The 18,014-nt window shown below is 37.6% G+C and overlaps 1 protein-coding gene across 3 annotated transcripts in view; it reads right to left on the bottom strand.

Annotated features, from left to right (window-relative positions):
• Positions 1-2,629: 2,629 nt before the first annotated feature.
• The window catches only part of RBM25 (RNA binding motif protein 25), a 30,458-nt gene continuing 15,073 nt past the window's right edge, over positions 2,630-18,014 (bottom strand). The window contains exons 8-20 of one of the 3 annotated variants that reach the window (XM_030483391.2): positions 17,246-17,299; positions 16,905-16,988; positions 13,041-13,315; positions 11,948-11,972; positions 11,756-11,899; positions 11,348-11,437; positions 9,661-9,734; positions 8,781-8,931; positions 7,430-7,754; positions 6,143-6,417; positions 5,742-5,840; positions 4,445-4,492; positions 2,630-4,194 (exon numbers count right to left, since the gene is read on the bottom strand). In XM_030483391.2, the coding sequence (XP_030339251.1) occupies positions 4,102-4,194; positions 4,445-4,492; positions 5,742-5,840; positions 6,143-6,417; positions 7,430-7,754; positions 8,781-8,931; positions 9,661-9,734; positions 11,348-11,437; positions 11,756-11,899; positions 11,948-11,972; positions 13,041-13,315; positions 16,905-16,988; positions 17,246-17,299 (1,737 nt within the window). In that variant the 3' untranslated portion in view covers positions 2,630-4,101. Of the gene's footprint in view, positions 4,195-4,444; positions 4,493-5,741; positions 5,841-6,142; positions 6,418-7,429; positions 7,755-8,780; positions 8,932-9,660; positions 9,735-11,347; positions 11,438-11,755; positions 11,973-13,040; positions 13,316-16,904; positions 16,989-17,245; positions 17,300-18,014 lie in introns of all 3 variants that reach the window. The other 2 variants (XM_030483390.2, XM_030483392.2) reach the window with 2 other exon arrangements.

Genomic DNA, 18,014 nt, shown 5'->3' with positions numbered 1-18,014 from the left:
GATAGAAACACAGAATTCAAACTTGAAACTTACCTTGCCATTCAGGATGCGTGAAGAGTAATCCACAATTCCTTTTTTAAAAGTGCATAACCTCATTGGGTTACTATGATATAGGAAATGCTATGATACATGTAATCATTCTAAATATTAAAAAGTGACATCTCTGAGGGACTATTTAATGCTGCATGTTTAAAATAGATGTTGTATTTCACTATTTGACTACACTACACAAAGATCTGTGGGAAAATGAAGTGGCAGAACAGTACTGCACATGAAAGTTAGGTTATACATAAGCATTCTGACAGAAATAACAAGTTTCAATAGGTCATACGCATATGAAGTGCATTTAAAAGAAGCCATTTGTAGACCAAAAGCAATGCCTAACCATTAACAAATAAAACTACTTGTTAAGATAAAAACAAACAAAAAGCCAAACATGGACATACAGCTGTACCAGACTATTCATTATTTATATTGTTGATACCTGTTTGATCTATGATGAAATGCCTATCAGCAATACCTTACACTCCTCACATTTCACAGCTATGTACTTAGTTGTGTAAGTCTGCATGTATGTCATCCAATGTGCCAACACAAGAAATCATATCTATAGAATATGAAAAAGTGTGATCTTATTGTAATATAAAAGCCAACAACTTCCAGTTTTAAGTGTATCCATTTTCTAAAATACTACTCCTGCAAGCAGCTATCTAGCAACTCCATTTAGTAAAAGCATAAAAAGTCTAATGCTCTCTCAGTAACAGGAAAGCATCAGTAGTAAGACAGGAATTCAGTAAGAAGCTAAACTTACTGTTAGGGGCCTTCCTCCTGCCCACATTTAGAGCCACAATGATCTAGTTAGATGGTTATTTTTAGTGCAGGCTCCTACTTAAGGAGAAGGGAGGAAGGAATTACCCCAAATTAGAAAGACCAAATCACTATGTGAATATTCTAAGAAAATACTCTTAAGAAAGAAAGTCTCTTATCGAATTAACAGCAATATAAAAATACACCATTCTTGGTAATGGATCTTACTTGTTCATGGTTTCACAGCGCTTTCAGTGTTTCCATACTAATGGAAACAGCGATACTTTATATTTTGCACTCACATATTCCAAGTAACATGCAATGGCAGTTATGCAGAATGACTATCAGGAGACTAATGGCATGTGGTAGGTTAAGGTGTAATGCCTTGTTCCATAGTCAAGTCCAGATCAATGACCAGACTCTCATATCCAGTTCTGTTGTATAAATATTGATTCCCACACACACACACACACAACGTGTAACTTTCAAAGTACCTTTCCATCACAGAATGGATCATACTGTGGCACGCTGCACTGAGTACCCAGTGGCAACATACATAACTTTGCTGATGGATCTCATTCTCAGTATACTCTTAATCTGTGTATTCACTAACATAACACACATAGTGCACATTAAATCACATATTCAGACAGTAAAGTGTTGTAACGTTGGCAAACAGACTTTCTCTACCCCAAATTTTCCAAGTTTATCTTGAAATAATTCTGTTACTGCACATTGAAAGAAAAAGTTGGCAAAGGAAAGTTACCTTCTGTATTAAGATCCTCTCAGCAGTACGTAATTTGTGTCCTACCCCCCCAGCATCACAGACACAAAATATATTGTTATTGCTGAGAAAACACCCATTTGAGTAAGAGATAAACATGTTATAAAGCAACATTTTGCATTCTTAAAGAGGAAAATTTGTTGAAGTACTCATATAAGCCAAGCCAGAGATACTATAGTGAACACTCCTTCCTCTTTCCACTACTGAGGAAAACCTCAACTTCCACAAAATTATTTTTAATAACTCACAACTGCTTCTAGATACTTATTTACCTGGATATTTAACACTCCGGCTAAAATTTTAGGTGCCTTCCTCACTCAGATGCCTTCAGTCTCCTTAGGAAAAGAAGAGTACAAGCCTATGTCCAGTGCACAGATAATACAGGAGATGAATATACAGCTTTAGTTTGGGGCAGAAAAAAATAAGCTCAAGTTTCACAACTTGAGCTTTCAGTGAAGAATCTCAACAAGATGTTAGGCAATCTGGCGCACAGTGGCATTACAATGCATGTGTCACATTTGGCTTAACTACTGCTAATGACAGAGAGAGAACGCATTATCAGCAGGACAAAAAGCACTCATGAAGTTCACTCTCCCTCTTCTCTGTATTTACTACAAACAGATCAAGTTTTGAATTTATTTATAATTTGGAGAATTTTTGGTAAATGCTGATGCAAAACTGTATGGGGAAAAAGGGGAAGTAATTTTTTAGGATAACATCAAGTTGCAGAAAAAAAGAGGAAGGTTGCAGCATGTAAGTATGTAAAACAAAACATTCTCACACAAACTCAAGCATGACATAAAAATAACATCTGAGCATTACACTTCGAGTTAAAAAAGAATATTTTGTGGTGTGGAGTATCACAGGGATGAGAAAGAACATACTGGGATCACATCTGAATTTGCAGGCTCCGAGTCACCTGACGAATCAGGAGGTAGTTTTAAAAACCCCACCCCTAATTTGGGAACACTTGTTGATTCAGAAAGCAATGTTAAATAGAATTGCATGCTGCACAAGACTCCAAAAGAATGTCAGCCCTTAAATCAAATATATACATTTTTAATATCTGAAATATTTACAGGGTGGAACCTTTACACGGTCCCATTTGTTAAGAACAGTGTTTTCAAGTGTCCTCTCCAGATACAAAGAACTAGTAACTCAAGGTCACAATTATGTTTTCTGAACAGGTCAACCTGTATCCTTCAGTTAAATACAATACAGAGATACTGGAACACCTTTACTCAATTTGTTTGCTATTAAGTATTGTTTTTAAAAATTAAAAATGTTTCTGAGACAGTTTGCTGCCTGGAACACAGTCCTCCTGCAATCAAAACAGTTCATAGCACATTATCGATTTGTCTTCTTACCCAGGTATGAGATAAAAAATGCAGTTTACAGTACATCTCATCATTTATACCACATCAGCCTATTTATAAAAACCCATACAAACAAGGCAGGAGAATATTACCCTCTTTTTGTGGACAACAGACTGCTTACCAGTAGAAAACAAAAGTCGGGGCTAGTTTAACAGTATGGATAAAAACAAGACTTTGGCTTTGAAAACTTATGGTTTAGTTTTTGTCAACTGTTATGGTCAGTTCCTTCCAAACAAATATTTTTTCCTAAATACTAAAAAAATGTTTTTAAAAATAATTTCTTATAAAAAAAGATCTGGTTATTTTGGAGACAGAAGGGATAATAGGAAAGGACTAAAGTGAAACTGAGCAGAAGATATCCCAGTTTTTAAAAAACCCAAAATTATCAAATAGCACTTACTGAATTGAGGTCCTGCTCTTGTTTTAACTGAGCAAAGAATAAAAAACTTCCTGTAATTTGCACTTTCTAGGAAAGAAGCAGAGCATCTGCAAGAGACTGAGTTCCCAGCTTCATTAATAATTTTAAATGGGCAAAGTACCAAGACTACTGCTGGTTCACATCAGAATGAAAAGTCTGAGGGAATTCCTCTTCCAGAGACAGATGAGGGGACCAAATGAACACACAAAGCTGTTCTGTGAAAGCAGTTCAAACCACTTATCTTTAAATTGTTTTCTGATACCTTCTTAAATAAAAAGAGGGAGAGTATGGGGGGAAAAAAAAAAATCACTGATAAATTTGCAGTGAAACCATTTGTCTTCATCTGTAACTGATATAGTTCCATATTAAGTGCAAATATTTTGCAAAACAGGGGTTTTTTTTCCTTAATATTTACAGGAATCAGAGTAACATAACAAAATTACCAGAGAGCATGTACAGTAGCTGCAGCTTATAAAACATACCGGTAATTGTACCTTGTGAATTATAAAGAGAATCAATGCAGGATTCAGATAACTAACTGAGAAAGGTAAAGGGGGCCTCAGAGCAGAGGACAAAAAAAATTCACATTTTCTACATAAAAAAATACAGGTCTCAAGTCTCTGAGAACAGAGAAAATTCAAAGTCTCTGAATGATGGGGGAGAGAGGGGGAAAAAGCCCAAAATTGAAATCGAACCCTAAAAGCAAGAAGAGTGCTTTACTTTACTAGACCGATCTTCTTTGCTTCTGTCTCATATATCAACAACCTCCACATTTTGACTATGAAAACTTCAGCTTCTTCATCTAGTACCTGTAGGAAATAGACATTTGATAGATTATTTTTTAGGCTAGACATTCCAGTTGTAAAGACTAATTCTAGACACATCAGAACTACAAAGTTTGATCTGCTTAATCAAAACAGCTTTTGTATCTAATGCATATTTTCCATGCATGCTCTATGAATGCCAAATATTTCTGTTACGGACTCCTACTATTTCGCAGAATTGACTATTAGCTTCAGTATAATGTAGAAGTATATCAGTTACACAATGTGTGCTTACCATGGCAACATCATCCAGTATGCTCTGTGGTGAGCTGTGAGCCATAACCTGAAAAAAAACCAAACAAACAAAACCCTCCAATGTTTTGAGGCTGAAAACTCTGGGTAAACCATATAAACCTCTCTGGACAAAACCCAGTTAATTCTTAAGGATTTTGTATGCTTTACACATGCAAAAAGTATTCACAGTTCACTAGTTCCCAATATTAGCCAGGGCAAAAATTAGTATTAAACTACATCAGATTCCATCATAATGAGTGCTAGTTTATGGCTAGTTTCTGAGGAACAAGTTCCAGGAAGCTCCAGAGATTCAACAGGTACTGTATTTGCCGGCTATCCTTGCATCTCCAATTAAGCTCTCCTAACTTAAGGAATAAGCTCCCCTTCCTTCAACAAGGAACTCCTAATGGAAGACAAAGGCAAAATTCTCCCTTTATCACTCTTCATAACATGCAGACGGAAAATTCAGTTAAGTATTTCAATTTATCCCACCCCCCCCCCAAAGCAAAGTTGTCTTTCAATACCAGAAAACAGCATTTTTATCTATATATATATAAACGTAAGCTTGGAAAATATTCCACTTCTGCTGTTCACTTTCTACTAACCTCCTGTGCCACATAACTATCACTCTCATACAGTAGCCCTAAAAGACAAACCAAGACAAGCCATCACGAATGCGAGTACAATGAAATCTGAAGAGTTTTTGAAATTCCGTGTTGATGAAAAGCCATAGAGCTGTTGTGGCAGACTTAAAAAGGCAAGTTATTAGAATTTAGTTTGTAATTTTATGGAAGAAGCTATGGACAGTTTAGTTTAAACAAGTCATGCAACACCTAAAAGTTATAGCAGAATGACTTCTCATGCTAACTCTAAAACCTTAGTATTTGCTTACTACTAAAGCAACAGCAGCATCTAAAGAATTTTTTAAGAAGCTAATCTGGTTGATCCAAAAATATATGTAAAAATCAAGATACTGGCTTTTTTCCCAAACAAATCCTACTTTTAAGCTAAAAATGTTAATGGCCAATGAGATATGAACTCTGAAATCTAATGATAAAACTATCAGTTAGAACAGCTGCTCTTGTCAATTGCTCATTTCTTCATCCAGTTCCAGATGTTTATGTAGCAGGTAACAGAGAGCATCTACCATGTACATATTGATTCCAAGAACACCAGCTGTCTCTGATGACCATTACAGATTACAGAGAAACTAAGAACAGACTGCCTTCAAATACAGATACTGCACCTTAAACAGGGAGCGAACCCCAGACTTCACAAAGGAAGTGGAAGATACTAACCTTAGAACAAACAAAGTCAACTAGCGTGGCTTCTTCTTCACCAATATATTCTATTATTTTCTTGTTGATCCATGGTCTAATTCGACGTTCCATTAATGTCTGGAAAAAAGAAAAAAGACAAACCCCATAATTTCCATAAGCTACTGTCTTGAGACCATACTGCCAGATAGGCAGCTACAAGACCCAAACAACGATTTAGCAGAATTTTTGCTATCAGTGAGATAACCCCTAGTGATTTGGCATCTGTAAGTATTTCTGACAGCCAAACATGTTTGTACAGGACCTTTTCTCCCCTCTTCCATAAAACTGCTAGACAATTTGTAGCAACAATTCAGGAGAGACCAAACAAAAATAAGCAGGCATACTCCAGAATAAGTATAATATACAATCAATCAACTTACTGAATCCACAATAGACCAGTCAAGAGGATAAGCAAAGAGCTCTGGTTTTGCTGTGGGAATTTTCTCAATGAGACTCTTAATATGTTTGCGTTTTTCTTCTGTGTTGACACTGCCTTTGATATTGCTTTTATCTTCGTCTCCATAATCCAGGGGAACAAGTTTCCTTTTCCGGGGCACATCATCACTATCTTCATCATCAAATTTATTGAAAACACTATCCACAGCAAGCTTCTTCCTTTTTACAGCATTGGGCTGATTAGGACTATTGCAGGCACCTACAACCCAAAGGACAGAATAACGTATTTGTAAACTGTGACCAAAGCTCGTTTGCTCTTCACACATTTCTTGAGGAATATCATTTTATATGTTATAGAAATGCCTGTGAATGCCTAGCATCAGTGTTCTAATCTCTTACACTATGTTATAAAAATGGCAAAAGAGGTAAATATCTCAGAGTTCAATCAAGATGCTTGAAAAATAGGGTCTTCTTTCTTTGACCTGAAACCAATTAGCACCCTCACTGGTGGAGGACTATAGCATAAGTTCAAACCTTAGCAGAGCACAGAAGTGAAAGGTTGCAATGAATCTAGCTATAGGAAAAGCATTAATCAGTTAGTTGAATACCATACTGGCTCTCTTTATTCAAGATCTAACACAGTACGAGCTCAAACTGCAGCCCCAGGGTAATTAAAAAAATAATAAATGCATAAACGTTCTGGAATACAAATGTCCTTAGTTCTGCTGCTCAGAACAGAATTTTTTTGAAAACACCGTGAAATTCCTAGGTAGTAGAACTCTACGCTCAAGTTCCAGTCACAAGTGCCATCAATTCATTGTGCTACTCTCAGAGGAAGTTAAGCATAATCTTACTTGCAGTTTTCTTCTTTCTAAAAGGTCTTTGTGAAAAAACATAAGAACTATCTAGGGCTTAAATCTAACATACACTTACATCAATGAAAGTATCAATGAGTTTTAAAAGATACATTTAGAGATCTATTAAGGTGAAAAAGCATGGGGAAATAACTAATCCCAGCTCAGAGCACTCCTAAAAAAATTAAGCCTTGAGGTTGCCAAAACTTCCCTCCCTTTTCCACTCCAAATTCTAGAAGAAGAGAGACCTACAAAACAAATCTTCTGGATCAGAGAAATCAAGCACAGCATTTAGGTAACAACAGCTTGATGCAAGTACAGCAAAACATACAATATATTTGGAAATCTGTTTGGCTACTCCAAACATTTTTTCCATTCTGATCCTACACAGAACATGAAAATAAAATGCAAACTTGCCCAGTTTGAGGCTAAGTCCTATTTTGGGCCGATGTTCCTCCGGCTGCTGTTGATCAGGTGAATTTTCATGAGGGATAATAATGCCACAGGGAGATTCATCACCAGGTGTGTTAGGGGTTGCATTTCCACTAGCAGAAGAAACAGATGGAGCAGAACTGATGGGTCGTAAAGTTGGTTTAAGGCAGGGCTTTTGTTCAGGCTCCTCCTCTTCTTCCTCTGGCTCTTCTCTTTTTTCCTCTTTTTCTGTCTTTTCTTCCTCTTCCTCCTCAGACTCTGGCTCTTGTTTTATTTGTGGCTGCCTACGCCGCTCAGCCTCCTGCTCCATCTACAATGAGACAGACAATTAGCAAAACCAGAAACTTTCTCAAAAACAGTACTGTTTGAAAAGAATCTAAAGATCCTCTATTTCCCAAAGAAGTCTGTTAGTCAAGAACGACTATATGCAACTACTGCCATTATAGTCAGAAACAATGATTAATCAAATTTGTTTTCAAACTCCATCCAGACATAGATCTGGAAAGTTATTCTTCATTTCCAGCGTTCTTACTGCTTACCTGGACTTCTTTTCAAGAAAAAGTAAACAGAGCAAATATTAGCTATCAGATCTCTTATACAATTTTGCTCAATACCACCAGAATACCGAGGGCTCTTTTTTCCCTGTCAGACCAACAGCTGCCCAGCAGAAAAGGACCTGGGAGTGCTGACTGACAGCTGTCTGAACATGAGCCAGCAGCATGCCCAGGCAGCCAAGAAGGCCAATGACATCCTGGCCTGTATCAGAAAGTGTGGCCAGCAGGACTAGGGAAGTGATTGTCCTCCTGTATTTGGCACTGGTGAGGCCGCATCTTGAATAATGTGTTCAGTTCTGGCCCCTCATTACAAGAGAGATATTATGTTGCTGGAGCAATCCAGAGAAAGGCAACAAAGCTGTTGAAGGGCCTAAAACACAAGTCTTATGACGAATGGCTGAGGGAACTGGGGTTGTTTAGTCTGGAGATGAAAAGGCTCAGGGGGGACTCTATTACTCTCGACAATTACCTGAAAGGAGGTTGCAGTGAGGTGGGGGTCAGTCTCTTCTCCCACGTGACATGTGACAGGACCAGAGGTAACAGCCTCAAGCTGCACCAGGGGAGGTTTGGATATTAGGAAAAATTTCTTCACCAAAGGGTGGTCAGGCAGTGGAACAGGCTGCCCAGGGAAGTGGTGGAATCACCACCCCTAGAAGTGTTCAAAAACTGTGCAGATGAAGCCCTGAGTGATATGGTTTAGACTTGGCAGTCTGGGGGTAAAGGTTGGACTTCATGATCTTAAAGGTCTTTTCCAACTTAGTTGATTCTATGATTCTACTTACCCTCTGGAGTTCTGCATCTGGATCTGGGTGTCCTTCTGCCAGAAGGCGCTGCCTAATTTCTTCCAATTCTTCTTTTTCCCTTTTCCTATCCCGTTCATCTGCTTCCATCTCTTTCTCCCTGTCTCGTAGCCTCTTCTGAAGAGCACTACCCCTACAAAAGATACAAATTTTGTACTTCAAAGAACACTCCAATGAGAACCTTGTACCACAATACAAGAAATAGCTGATACAAATGTATCTTCCACTAAGTGAAAATTAGATTCATATGAACACCTGGAGTCTATTTTTGTAACAGAAGAATCTAAGATACCGGTTCCCAACCTCACTATACAGCATTTATCCCATCGCATTAGACAGATGTAGAAAACGTGACTGCCAATCTTCTTAGAAAAAGAATCACATTATTTGACACATTTTTACTTGTCAAGAACCAATTCTGCTATATTATTTTGACACAAAGTTTAGTTAGTCCTATGCTGAGAATCTTCCCCATCCTTTGCAGAGTTACCAATCTTGTTGTTCGTACAATATACAGCTTCCTTGTAGTGAATTTTTTAAAGAAGCATGCTTGTTATCTTCTCCCTGCCCTCACTACCTTATTTTGGCATTACACTGACTTCTGCTCCACCTCACCCACAAGTTAAGTGATAGGAAGGAGCAGCTACTCCCAAGCATTAACAAGTAGCAGTAAAGAGTCTCCCTTTTCCCTCTGGTACTTATCAAATGCAATACATTGCAATAATTTACATAAGTATATAAACCTTACATCATCACATAATCAGTCAAATATAAACTTCATAAGCCTCTGCCAAGAGACCCCACAGCTGTGTTAAAATGAACAATGAAGATTTTATTGTTAGTAATCAATACAAAGACGTACCTGTAGTATTTTGGATCATCTCTGTCATCATCATAATCTTCTAAGAATTCTTTTAATCGTTTGGCTTCTTTTGCCTGCAAGAAGTTGAAACATAAGTAATGTTATAAAACAATTTCTGGTTTTCTTTCTAAGAGTTTAAAATTTAGTAATATTATTAGTAAGTTTATTTTATATATACTATGCTTCAAACTAAAAATAGAATTTTTCAAACAAGAAAATGGAAAGGTTTTAGAGTAGCATTATGTTCCAGGGATTTCTCAACTTGCTATCCTATGTTCAACTGCAGATGGTACATCCACTAGGTCCACTGGGATCATGGCTCTGACCTGCACACTACAATTCTGTTATTAGCATTTCAAAGGTTTTTTAAATATACCCCCTCTCTTTTTTTACATCAGGAAGAGGATCAAAGTTCCTGTCCTTCAAATTCCTAAGTCTGGTATTGGATATTTTAACATGGCAGCTGAAGTGTATTTTATCAGTACTGCTTGGTTTCAAGAGCCACGCTTTTTAAAAAATAATTAGTTAAGCATAGAAACAAACCTGATGGCTACTTCTAGGATAAGCACTCTCCTGTTACTAATCCAAACCATGTGGCATGGTATCAATGCACAGGCCTAAAACTGGGAGGGGGCTAGAGAAGGAGACATTTCCCCCCCCTCTGATAAAACAGAGAAGAAAAAAAAAAGAAAATGAGCAGTTCTTTAAGGAGAATATAAATTAGGACATCCTAACTTGTCTATAAGCAATTTCTCTAAAAGAAGATATTTCTATACTAATGACTTTGAGAAACAAATTATGATTTTGGCTGTAAATTCAGCACAGAATTTAACACTGCTCTCTACAAGTGCCATCCATAGCCAGCATCCAGGAGAATCATGAATAGAAAAATATCCTCAAGTCATTCTCAAACATTTAGGGTGAAAAATTAAGATTCCACATAAACAAATGTTTGGGGTTTTTTTGTTCTTTTTATTCCCTTTCCTGTGTATCTCTGCATATTTTGCTTTGAATTAATTCCCAGTCCATCTCCTACTTAGAACTCTCTCATATCTTCTCTCCTCTGGGAGAATTATGACATGAAACAGCACCACCATAATTTAGAGTAAGTTTTGTGTTGAAGCATAAAGTAGTATGAAATTACACAAGCATCTACCTTCCAGTGGTGTCTTTTTTAACAAAACTTCCAAGCGTTACATGGATAACTGCTAACTTCACAACTAATGAACTAAAGATGGACATTTGCAAAACAGTTAGATATATTATAGGATATCACGTATTACAGAAGGTACAGGCACATGAGCAGGTTGGAAGCAAAAGGATTGGTCTAGGTCTACCTGCATGACACAGAACATAGTAGGTTTTGCTACAAATTTGGCACAAATACAGGTTACAGATGTAATAGCGCATGATGATCAAACCACAGTATTTTGCAGCTGCCTGCTTCTCATTCTTTTGCTTTGACAAGACCAAGCCACTAGACTTTGCTTTCCAGACTCTCAGTAGTACTCCCAGTTATTAGACACTTCTGTTCAAAATCTATTGACTTGGTCTTGTTTTGTATAAAAATATATATGATGTTTATATAAAATGAGAGCCCTATCACTATCCATAGACAGTAGTAGAATGTCCCATGCTAAATGAGACCCAAAGAACAAGAGGGGAAAATTACAAGTATAAGCCTTACCATTTCTCTCCTCCTTTCTTCTTCCCTTTCAGCCTCTTTTTCATATTCTCGACTTTTCTTCCGTTCTCTGATTTCCCAGTTTTTAAGACGCTACAACAGAAAAAAAAAAACCACACTCCAATCTCAAGCACTTCAAGAACAGTGTTACTACTCTGAAGTTAGTTTGGGTTATTGTTTAAAACCAACTGCACTAAAATTAAGCAAATTATTTACTTAAAATTTAAAATGCCAGAATAAGAAGTCCAAAGTTGTTCTGATTTACATATTCTGCCCTAATTCATGCAGTCAAAGGATTAAAAATGAATTTTGGAAAAGAGAGGGAGAAAGAATTATGCATTTTATAGTAGAACACTTATCATCCCTCAGAAACAATTTTTTCCTTAAGAAACCTTAAAGATCCCAACCTACCTCTTGATATGCAGCTTCTTTTTCACGCAGCTTCCTCTCTAGTTTTCGGCGCTCGTAGGCATCTTCTTCATCCTCTTCGCGGTCTCTCTTCTTGTCCTTCTCCCGTTCCCGTTCCCGCTCACGTTCTCTCTCCCGTTCCCGCTCACGTTCTCTTTCCCGTTCCCGTTCTCTTTCCCTTTCCCGTTCCCGTTCTCTTTCCCTGTCTCTGCTTTTTTCTCTGATGGAAGGAACGAAGTCCAAAGTTAAGTATACAAGCCTTCCTCTCCACTCAAATGATTTTACTTCAAATGCATAATGCACTACTTCTAGCATCTTACATGTTATTCTTCTGCAATTGTACAAGTGGCAGATACAGCAATGGGCATAAATCAGTACTTGTAATATACTCAAAACCCCATTTACCTAAAAGTAATTGTTTGAGCACCACCCTTAAATAGTAGTATCTACAGAAACTAACCAGCACATGGCAATTCGTATCAGACTGTTAGTAATTCTCCATAAATAAGTGACAGCTAAAACCCCCACAAATAAAGGGTATACTTAAAAAATCCTTCATGTTTACATGGCTTACAGGCAACAAGAACCCTACTGACAAGATGATTTAAAGTGAAACACCTATTTTTTTTTCTATGGTGAAGAGGGAAAAAGCAGCATCTAGAGCTTGACATGATTAGTCACAGTTTAAGACTGAAAGAAGAATCCCCTGCTTTTATAAAATAAAACAAAACAAAATAAAAAACCCCAAACAAATCCACAAAACCAAACAAAACAGAAAAAAAACCACCCACCCCCTCCCTCCATAACAAAGGAAAAGATAAAATGTACTTAAGCTTAAAAATACCACACACATAAGAGAACCTCAAGTAGGAATAAAGCTACCCATGGTTTCAAGGCCAGGCTGGATGGGACTTTGAGCAACCTGGTCTAGTGGAAGGTGTCACTGCCCATGGCAGGGGGGTTGGAACTGGATGATGATCTTTCAGGTCCCTTCTAACCCAAACCATTCTATGATTCTATGAAAAAGAGAGATTTGACATAAAACCACTCTGCTTAGTCATGGTTGGGTGGATGGTTACTGCATATTGCAGTCCTTGCATTCCTATGCTGTGGAGGGAATCAAGTATTCTTCTAATATGTGTAAATACATTTTCTAAAATTTTAATTTCTTGGTTTTATTCTGATCTATAAAAAGGACCATTTTCTTGAATGGCAGCTGATCTGCTGAACTATACACGCTTAGTAAACAGCACTGGAAAAACTGAAATAGCAACTTGAATGCATTTACCTTGATCTGCTACGGTCCTTGTTGCGATCGGAACTCCTTTCACGATCTCTGTCACGGTCTCGGTCACGGTCTCTGTCTCGGTCCTTAGTCCGGTCACGATCCCTATCTCGCTCTCGTTCACGCTCCCGTTCCTTCTCCTTCTCTCGTTCACGCTCCCTCTCTCTTTCACGCTCCCTCCTTTCTCGTTCACGCTCCCGTTCCCTTTCTCTTTCTCTGCGTTCTTTTTCAATTTCCTGTCTTTCTTTCTCCTTTTTGCCTTTTTCCTCCTCCAGTTTCTAAAAACCAACAAGAGAACTTTCATAGTTAATTTTGTAGTTATAGGAACTGGATATGCCCGGCGCAACACACAAGGCAGGTAATGGAAATACCAAAACCGCCACTGATTTTAAAATATTAAATAGGGTTTGGTGGGTATTTTTTGGAACTCGTAAGTATGAAATCAAAATGCAGCAATCACAAGACTAAGTTTCGTGCAAAAGCATAGGTCTACACAGACCAGCAATCTCCAACCTTAGCAGAGTAGGGCTGGCCTCATATTATAAGCTGACTAAACTGCACATTCACAGTGCACTGCAAGTCATGATTCAGGTGGGCCACAAATTCAGTTGGCCCTATAAGCCACTTGGGTACAAGCAAAGTGAACTTCTGACAAAATTAATTCTGTTCAACTAGGAAAATATATTTCAGTGAAATGCTTACTGGGACAGTGAGTTGTTTCCCAAGAAGACTTGGCAGACCAAAACCATCCTATATGAAAACTTGGGTAAAGAAATTTATCCACTTACACGTGGTGCATGTGGTTAAACAGTGAAGAGAGCTGCAACCTTTCCCCTTTTCCCCTCCCTAAAAAAGTTCTAACAATTCATTGGTAAGAACTGGACTCTGCAGAATGGAATCCTTAACTTCCACCACTGCAAGATGGAGAGAGTTACAAAAAGGTTGGAAATAGCTCTTTTGAAACACAGAAACTAAAGGGTTACCTGCTACAGTTTTACTAAAAATTGTAAAAAATTGCCACTTTTTTTCAATTAGAAACAGTTCCTATGACCAGAATTCCTACAAGACAATAGAAAATACATCAACAGAATGATAGATAAATCCATCCTTGGAAGCAATTGTTATGTGTTAACTTACAGATGCTGTGCTAGGACATGGACCGCCAACACTGGATTAACCTTGCCTATAAGCTATGTTTCTGGGAGGAAGAGCAAGTACACGGTTCACAAATATACCAAATAACAACCAAATATACCAAATTTCAACCTGATGGATGCCAGAATACCACTTTTTTGAACAAATATTAAGCAGAATAAACACGTATATCCCCTTTGGCTCCACGTTTACCATCACTGAAATGAAATTAAAAACTGGAACAATGAAACAGCATTTTCTCTGGTTTGTTGGTTTTGGTTTTTTTCTTTTCTTTTAAACAAAGCATTTAAGACAACTTTAAAAAGCAATCTTACCTGGTAAGTATTCTTCTGCCACAGGCACAGGGACCAGAGAACCGACAAAGGATTACAGAAATAAAGCTAAATAACTAGTGATTAATGTATCCAGTGAAACTACACTGCATTGATAGCACAATACAGGCAAACCAATGTTGGATACATTGAAATCACAAAAGGAAAAAGGGACTAAAAATGGTGGGAATTGGTAGAAAACTGATATGAAAAAACCCAAAACTTAGATTCTACAATATACACTGGGCTGAAACCTGATTTCTAAAGGACTGTATTTTACAGGAGCTTTACAGTGTTAAACCTCAGTTCGGTCAGATGTTAAACTAGGTTGTCAACTTTCAAAAATCCAACTTACCTCAAATTTCATATACTTTTAAAGAAAAGTTTACATACTGAAGTGGTTGATACTTACAGGTTATCTTAGATGTTCCAATAGAAATTTCTTTGGTTGAACTCCTGCTTTTTTGCCTCTCAAAAACTTTGTTTGTGGTGAAATATCAAGAGAGTGTGTTTCTTTTTCTTTTCTTATTTTTAAATATATTCACACCAGGGTAAATATACACACACAGAGACAAGTCTTGGTGTATTAAAATCCATTTTGTAGATCTGCTTTCTTAAAATCCAATTAAAAAAAATAAATTGGTCTATTTTGTAATCAAAATCTGACCTCATCAACTTCTATCAGTCTAAATAAGAAGATCTGAAAGGGTAATGGGATGGGAACAGTATCAGATAAATTGAAGTAATGAACAGAAATGAACAGGTAGAAGAATTATAAATCTTACCTTGAGCTCTCTTCAGACTCGTCCGTGCTGTAAATGGACGCCCCCTGCAATGCTGATACCCTGACAGTCTGTGGTTATTGTTTTATAAACTCATACCAAAAACATGCAAAGGTTCACTGTGCTCATTATCCAGCTGCTAAAGATTTAACAGCCCCTTTTAAACATATCCAATATACACAATTACTACTTTCAGTTGATTTTAAATGTTAAGAAATCCCAAACAGCCCCCCAATAATACAGATCAAAGGCAGTAAAATGCCCAACAGCTTCTGAAACAATGAAGCATGTTTTTTGTTTGTTTGTTGGCTGTTGTTTGTTTGAGTTTTTCCAAAACATTATTTGCTTGCATCTTAGTACCAGTGACAACTTGGGGCTCGGAATCGAACACAATTCTACTGAAGTTTCACCACTGACCAGTTTCACGTTCAATTGCTGAGCTTCTCCAGATCATTTCTTCTAGACTTTTTCCCCAGCTTTTTTTATCTCCAACAACGTCAGCCAAGAGAAAAACTGAATACGTGTACGTACAACAACGTGTAGTCACTTGTGTTCACATTGATACAACTGCGTGAAACCATGGTACCATCCCCAGTGACTGCATGTGGTAAAGCTCAGTAACACGGCATACTTCACCTTGCTGTACCTTCAACATTGATCTGGGGGTATTTTGAAATAAAAGTGTGTGCTCAAAAGAGGAGCTTGCTGATAATTCCCTAGGCCAAGGACCATTCCAGCCGTCTTGTGGGAAAAAGTAATACCAACTTTAAGCTAAACATTGAAATAAGAACATTACATGCATAGTTGTGCTTTACTATCCACAAGTATCATTTTCCAAAGCAGAAACATTCACAGATGCACTAGCATTAGTGGAAACTTCTGTAAGTGGGAACCCTGAGGTGGGACTTGATGTGCACCAACGTTTCCAAGCCAGTTACCCCTTTGCATATTTTTCTGAGGGGGCATCCATAAGTATAATAAAAAACAGAAGCTCATACTTACATCCTATTCCATGTTACTTTCCAAGCTGTGAGTTTCATCTTGCATTAGTCACCATATGATCTCTATCATAATGGTGGGGGTCAATGAATAGATTAGCTTTATGGGAATTTACAGTTCTTCCATGCATCTAAAGTTTGGTAAGTCTGGTAACCACTGACCTAATTTTAATCTTCCCCCACTCTTAACTTAGAACTATTAAAATAAAAGACTTAAATTTAATTCAAGTTTCAACTCCTCATAAATTCTTGGATTATGCTACAAATCTACCTACAGAAACACACTCAAGTGTATGTCTTATACTGCAGCCCCGTTTAGCCTTTAGTTATAAATATCTTGAATTACTGAATGTGTAGAAACTTAAGTTGCCTTTATTCATGTTAAAAGTGAGAAGACTGCAAAATACTCAGTAGCAATCAAAGTCTTAGCAAAAAGATGTCAAGGGCCACTTTAACGTGGTAGTTGTCTTTTTTTTGACTTGTAAAGAACTACATGTATATTAAACCTACTATAAACATCATTTTAAGTGATATTGCAATGTACTGCTAAATTTTTTAATAGTGGTTTTTTGGATTTTGAAAAAGCCTAATTTGTATCAAGTGCAAAAACAAGAATACTACCTTGTGTGTGTCTCTGAATTTACTGATCTCTCTTGATATCAGGTCTCTTTTGTCTTCCTCCATTTCTATAGCATTTATATCCTCCTAAAAAACAAGGGGGACAGGAGGACAAGCATTAAGAGCCATCTGTACAGACACAGGAGAACAAGAGAAAAGCTGAAGGTTAGAAGTTTTCAACCAGTCTTGCAAGAGATAAACAAAGTCCTTCTGCAGTACCACACCTGACAGGCTGATGTTAATGAGTGAAAAAAAAAAAACAAAAAAATCAGATGGACAAGAGTCACAAATCTGGCAACTAGCAGTAAACATAGTCATTGTCAAAGCCTACAATGTAAACGAACCTTGGTGATGAGTGGATAAGGTATCAGTGGGGCCACTGGAAATCTGCGGAAAATCTGCGGAAAAATCCACGGAGATTTTTTTTTTTAAAAATAGATTGCACACTACTCTGAAAAACAATGTTTCGTATGTTTGTACTACAAAGCAATATTGTATTGCTGTGACCTCATTTCTTTGATTCAACAAAGTTACAGAAGAACCTCGCTAATTCTCCCTCCTCTGAACTACTTTAAATACATCATGAAGTCTCGTATTAGTAAGACTTCACTGAATTACAAGTGTACTACAGGATATTAGTACGCTATGGTAGCATCATAAACAAGACTAGGCTGCACTTGCCAATATATACGATCAGTGTATTTGCAGTGGGTATGTCTTGATTTTATTTACTCGCTAATTCGCAAAATTTGGTAGATTGCACCTCCTAACTAAGTTAGTGCGAATTAGCGAGGTTCCCCCGTGCTTGCAATTGAAAACCAAATTCCACTCACTCTCAGCTCCCCACACACATTTTCAACTTTCCCCACATCAGTCATGCCTTCATCCAGAAGAACTAACAGACTCTGCTAACACCAGGAGTGTTCTTCACAATAAGCTCTACAAGGGACAACAGCCCCAACGCTGGCAAGTTTCCCAAACCCACCCCCCCCAAACATATCTGCATCCATCTTTACCCCACCCTCCACAGTCCTTCTCTCCCCTCTCCTTTAAGGACAAGAGAGCAGTGAGCTAGGACCATCTCTTCACTCCCACCTCTATCCACACAGGCCA

The sequence above is a fragment of the Strigops habroptila genome, chromosome 4 (assembly GCF_004027225.2).
Source record: "Strigops habroptila isolate Jane chromosome 4, bStrHab1.2.pri, whole genome shotgun sequence".
In the NCBI taxonomy this organism is placed as follows: Eukaryota; Metazoa; Chordata; class Aves; order Psittaciformes; family Psittacidae; genus Strigops; species Strigops habroptila.
The sequence above is the reverse complement of the archived record's forward strand: the minus strand, read 5'-3'. Positions and strand labels throughout refer to the sequence as shown.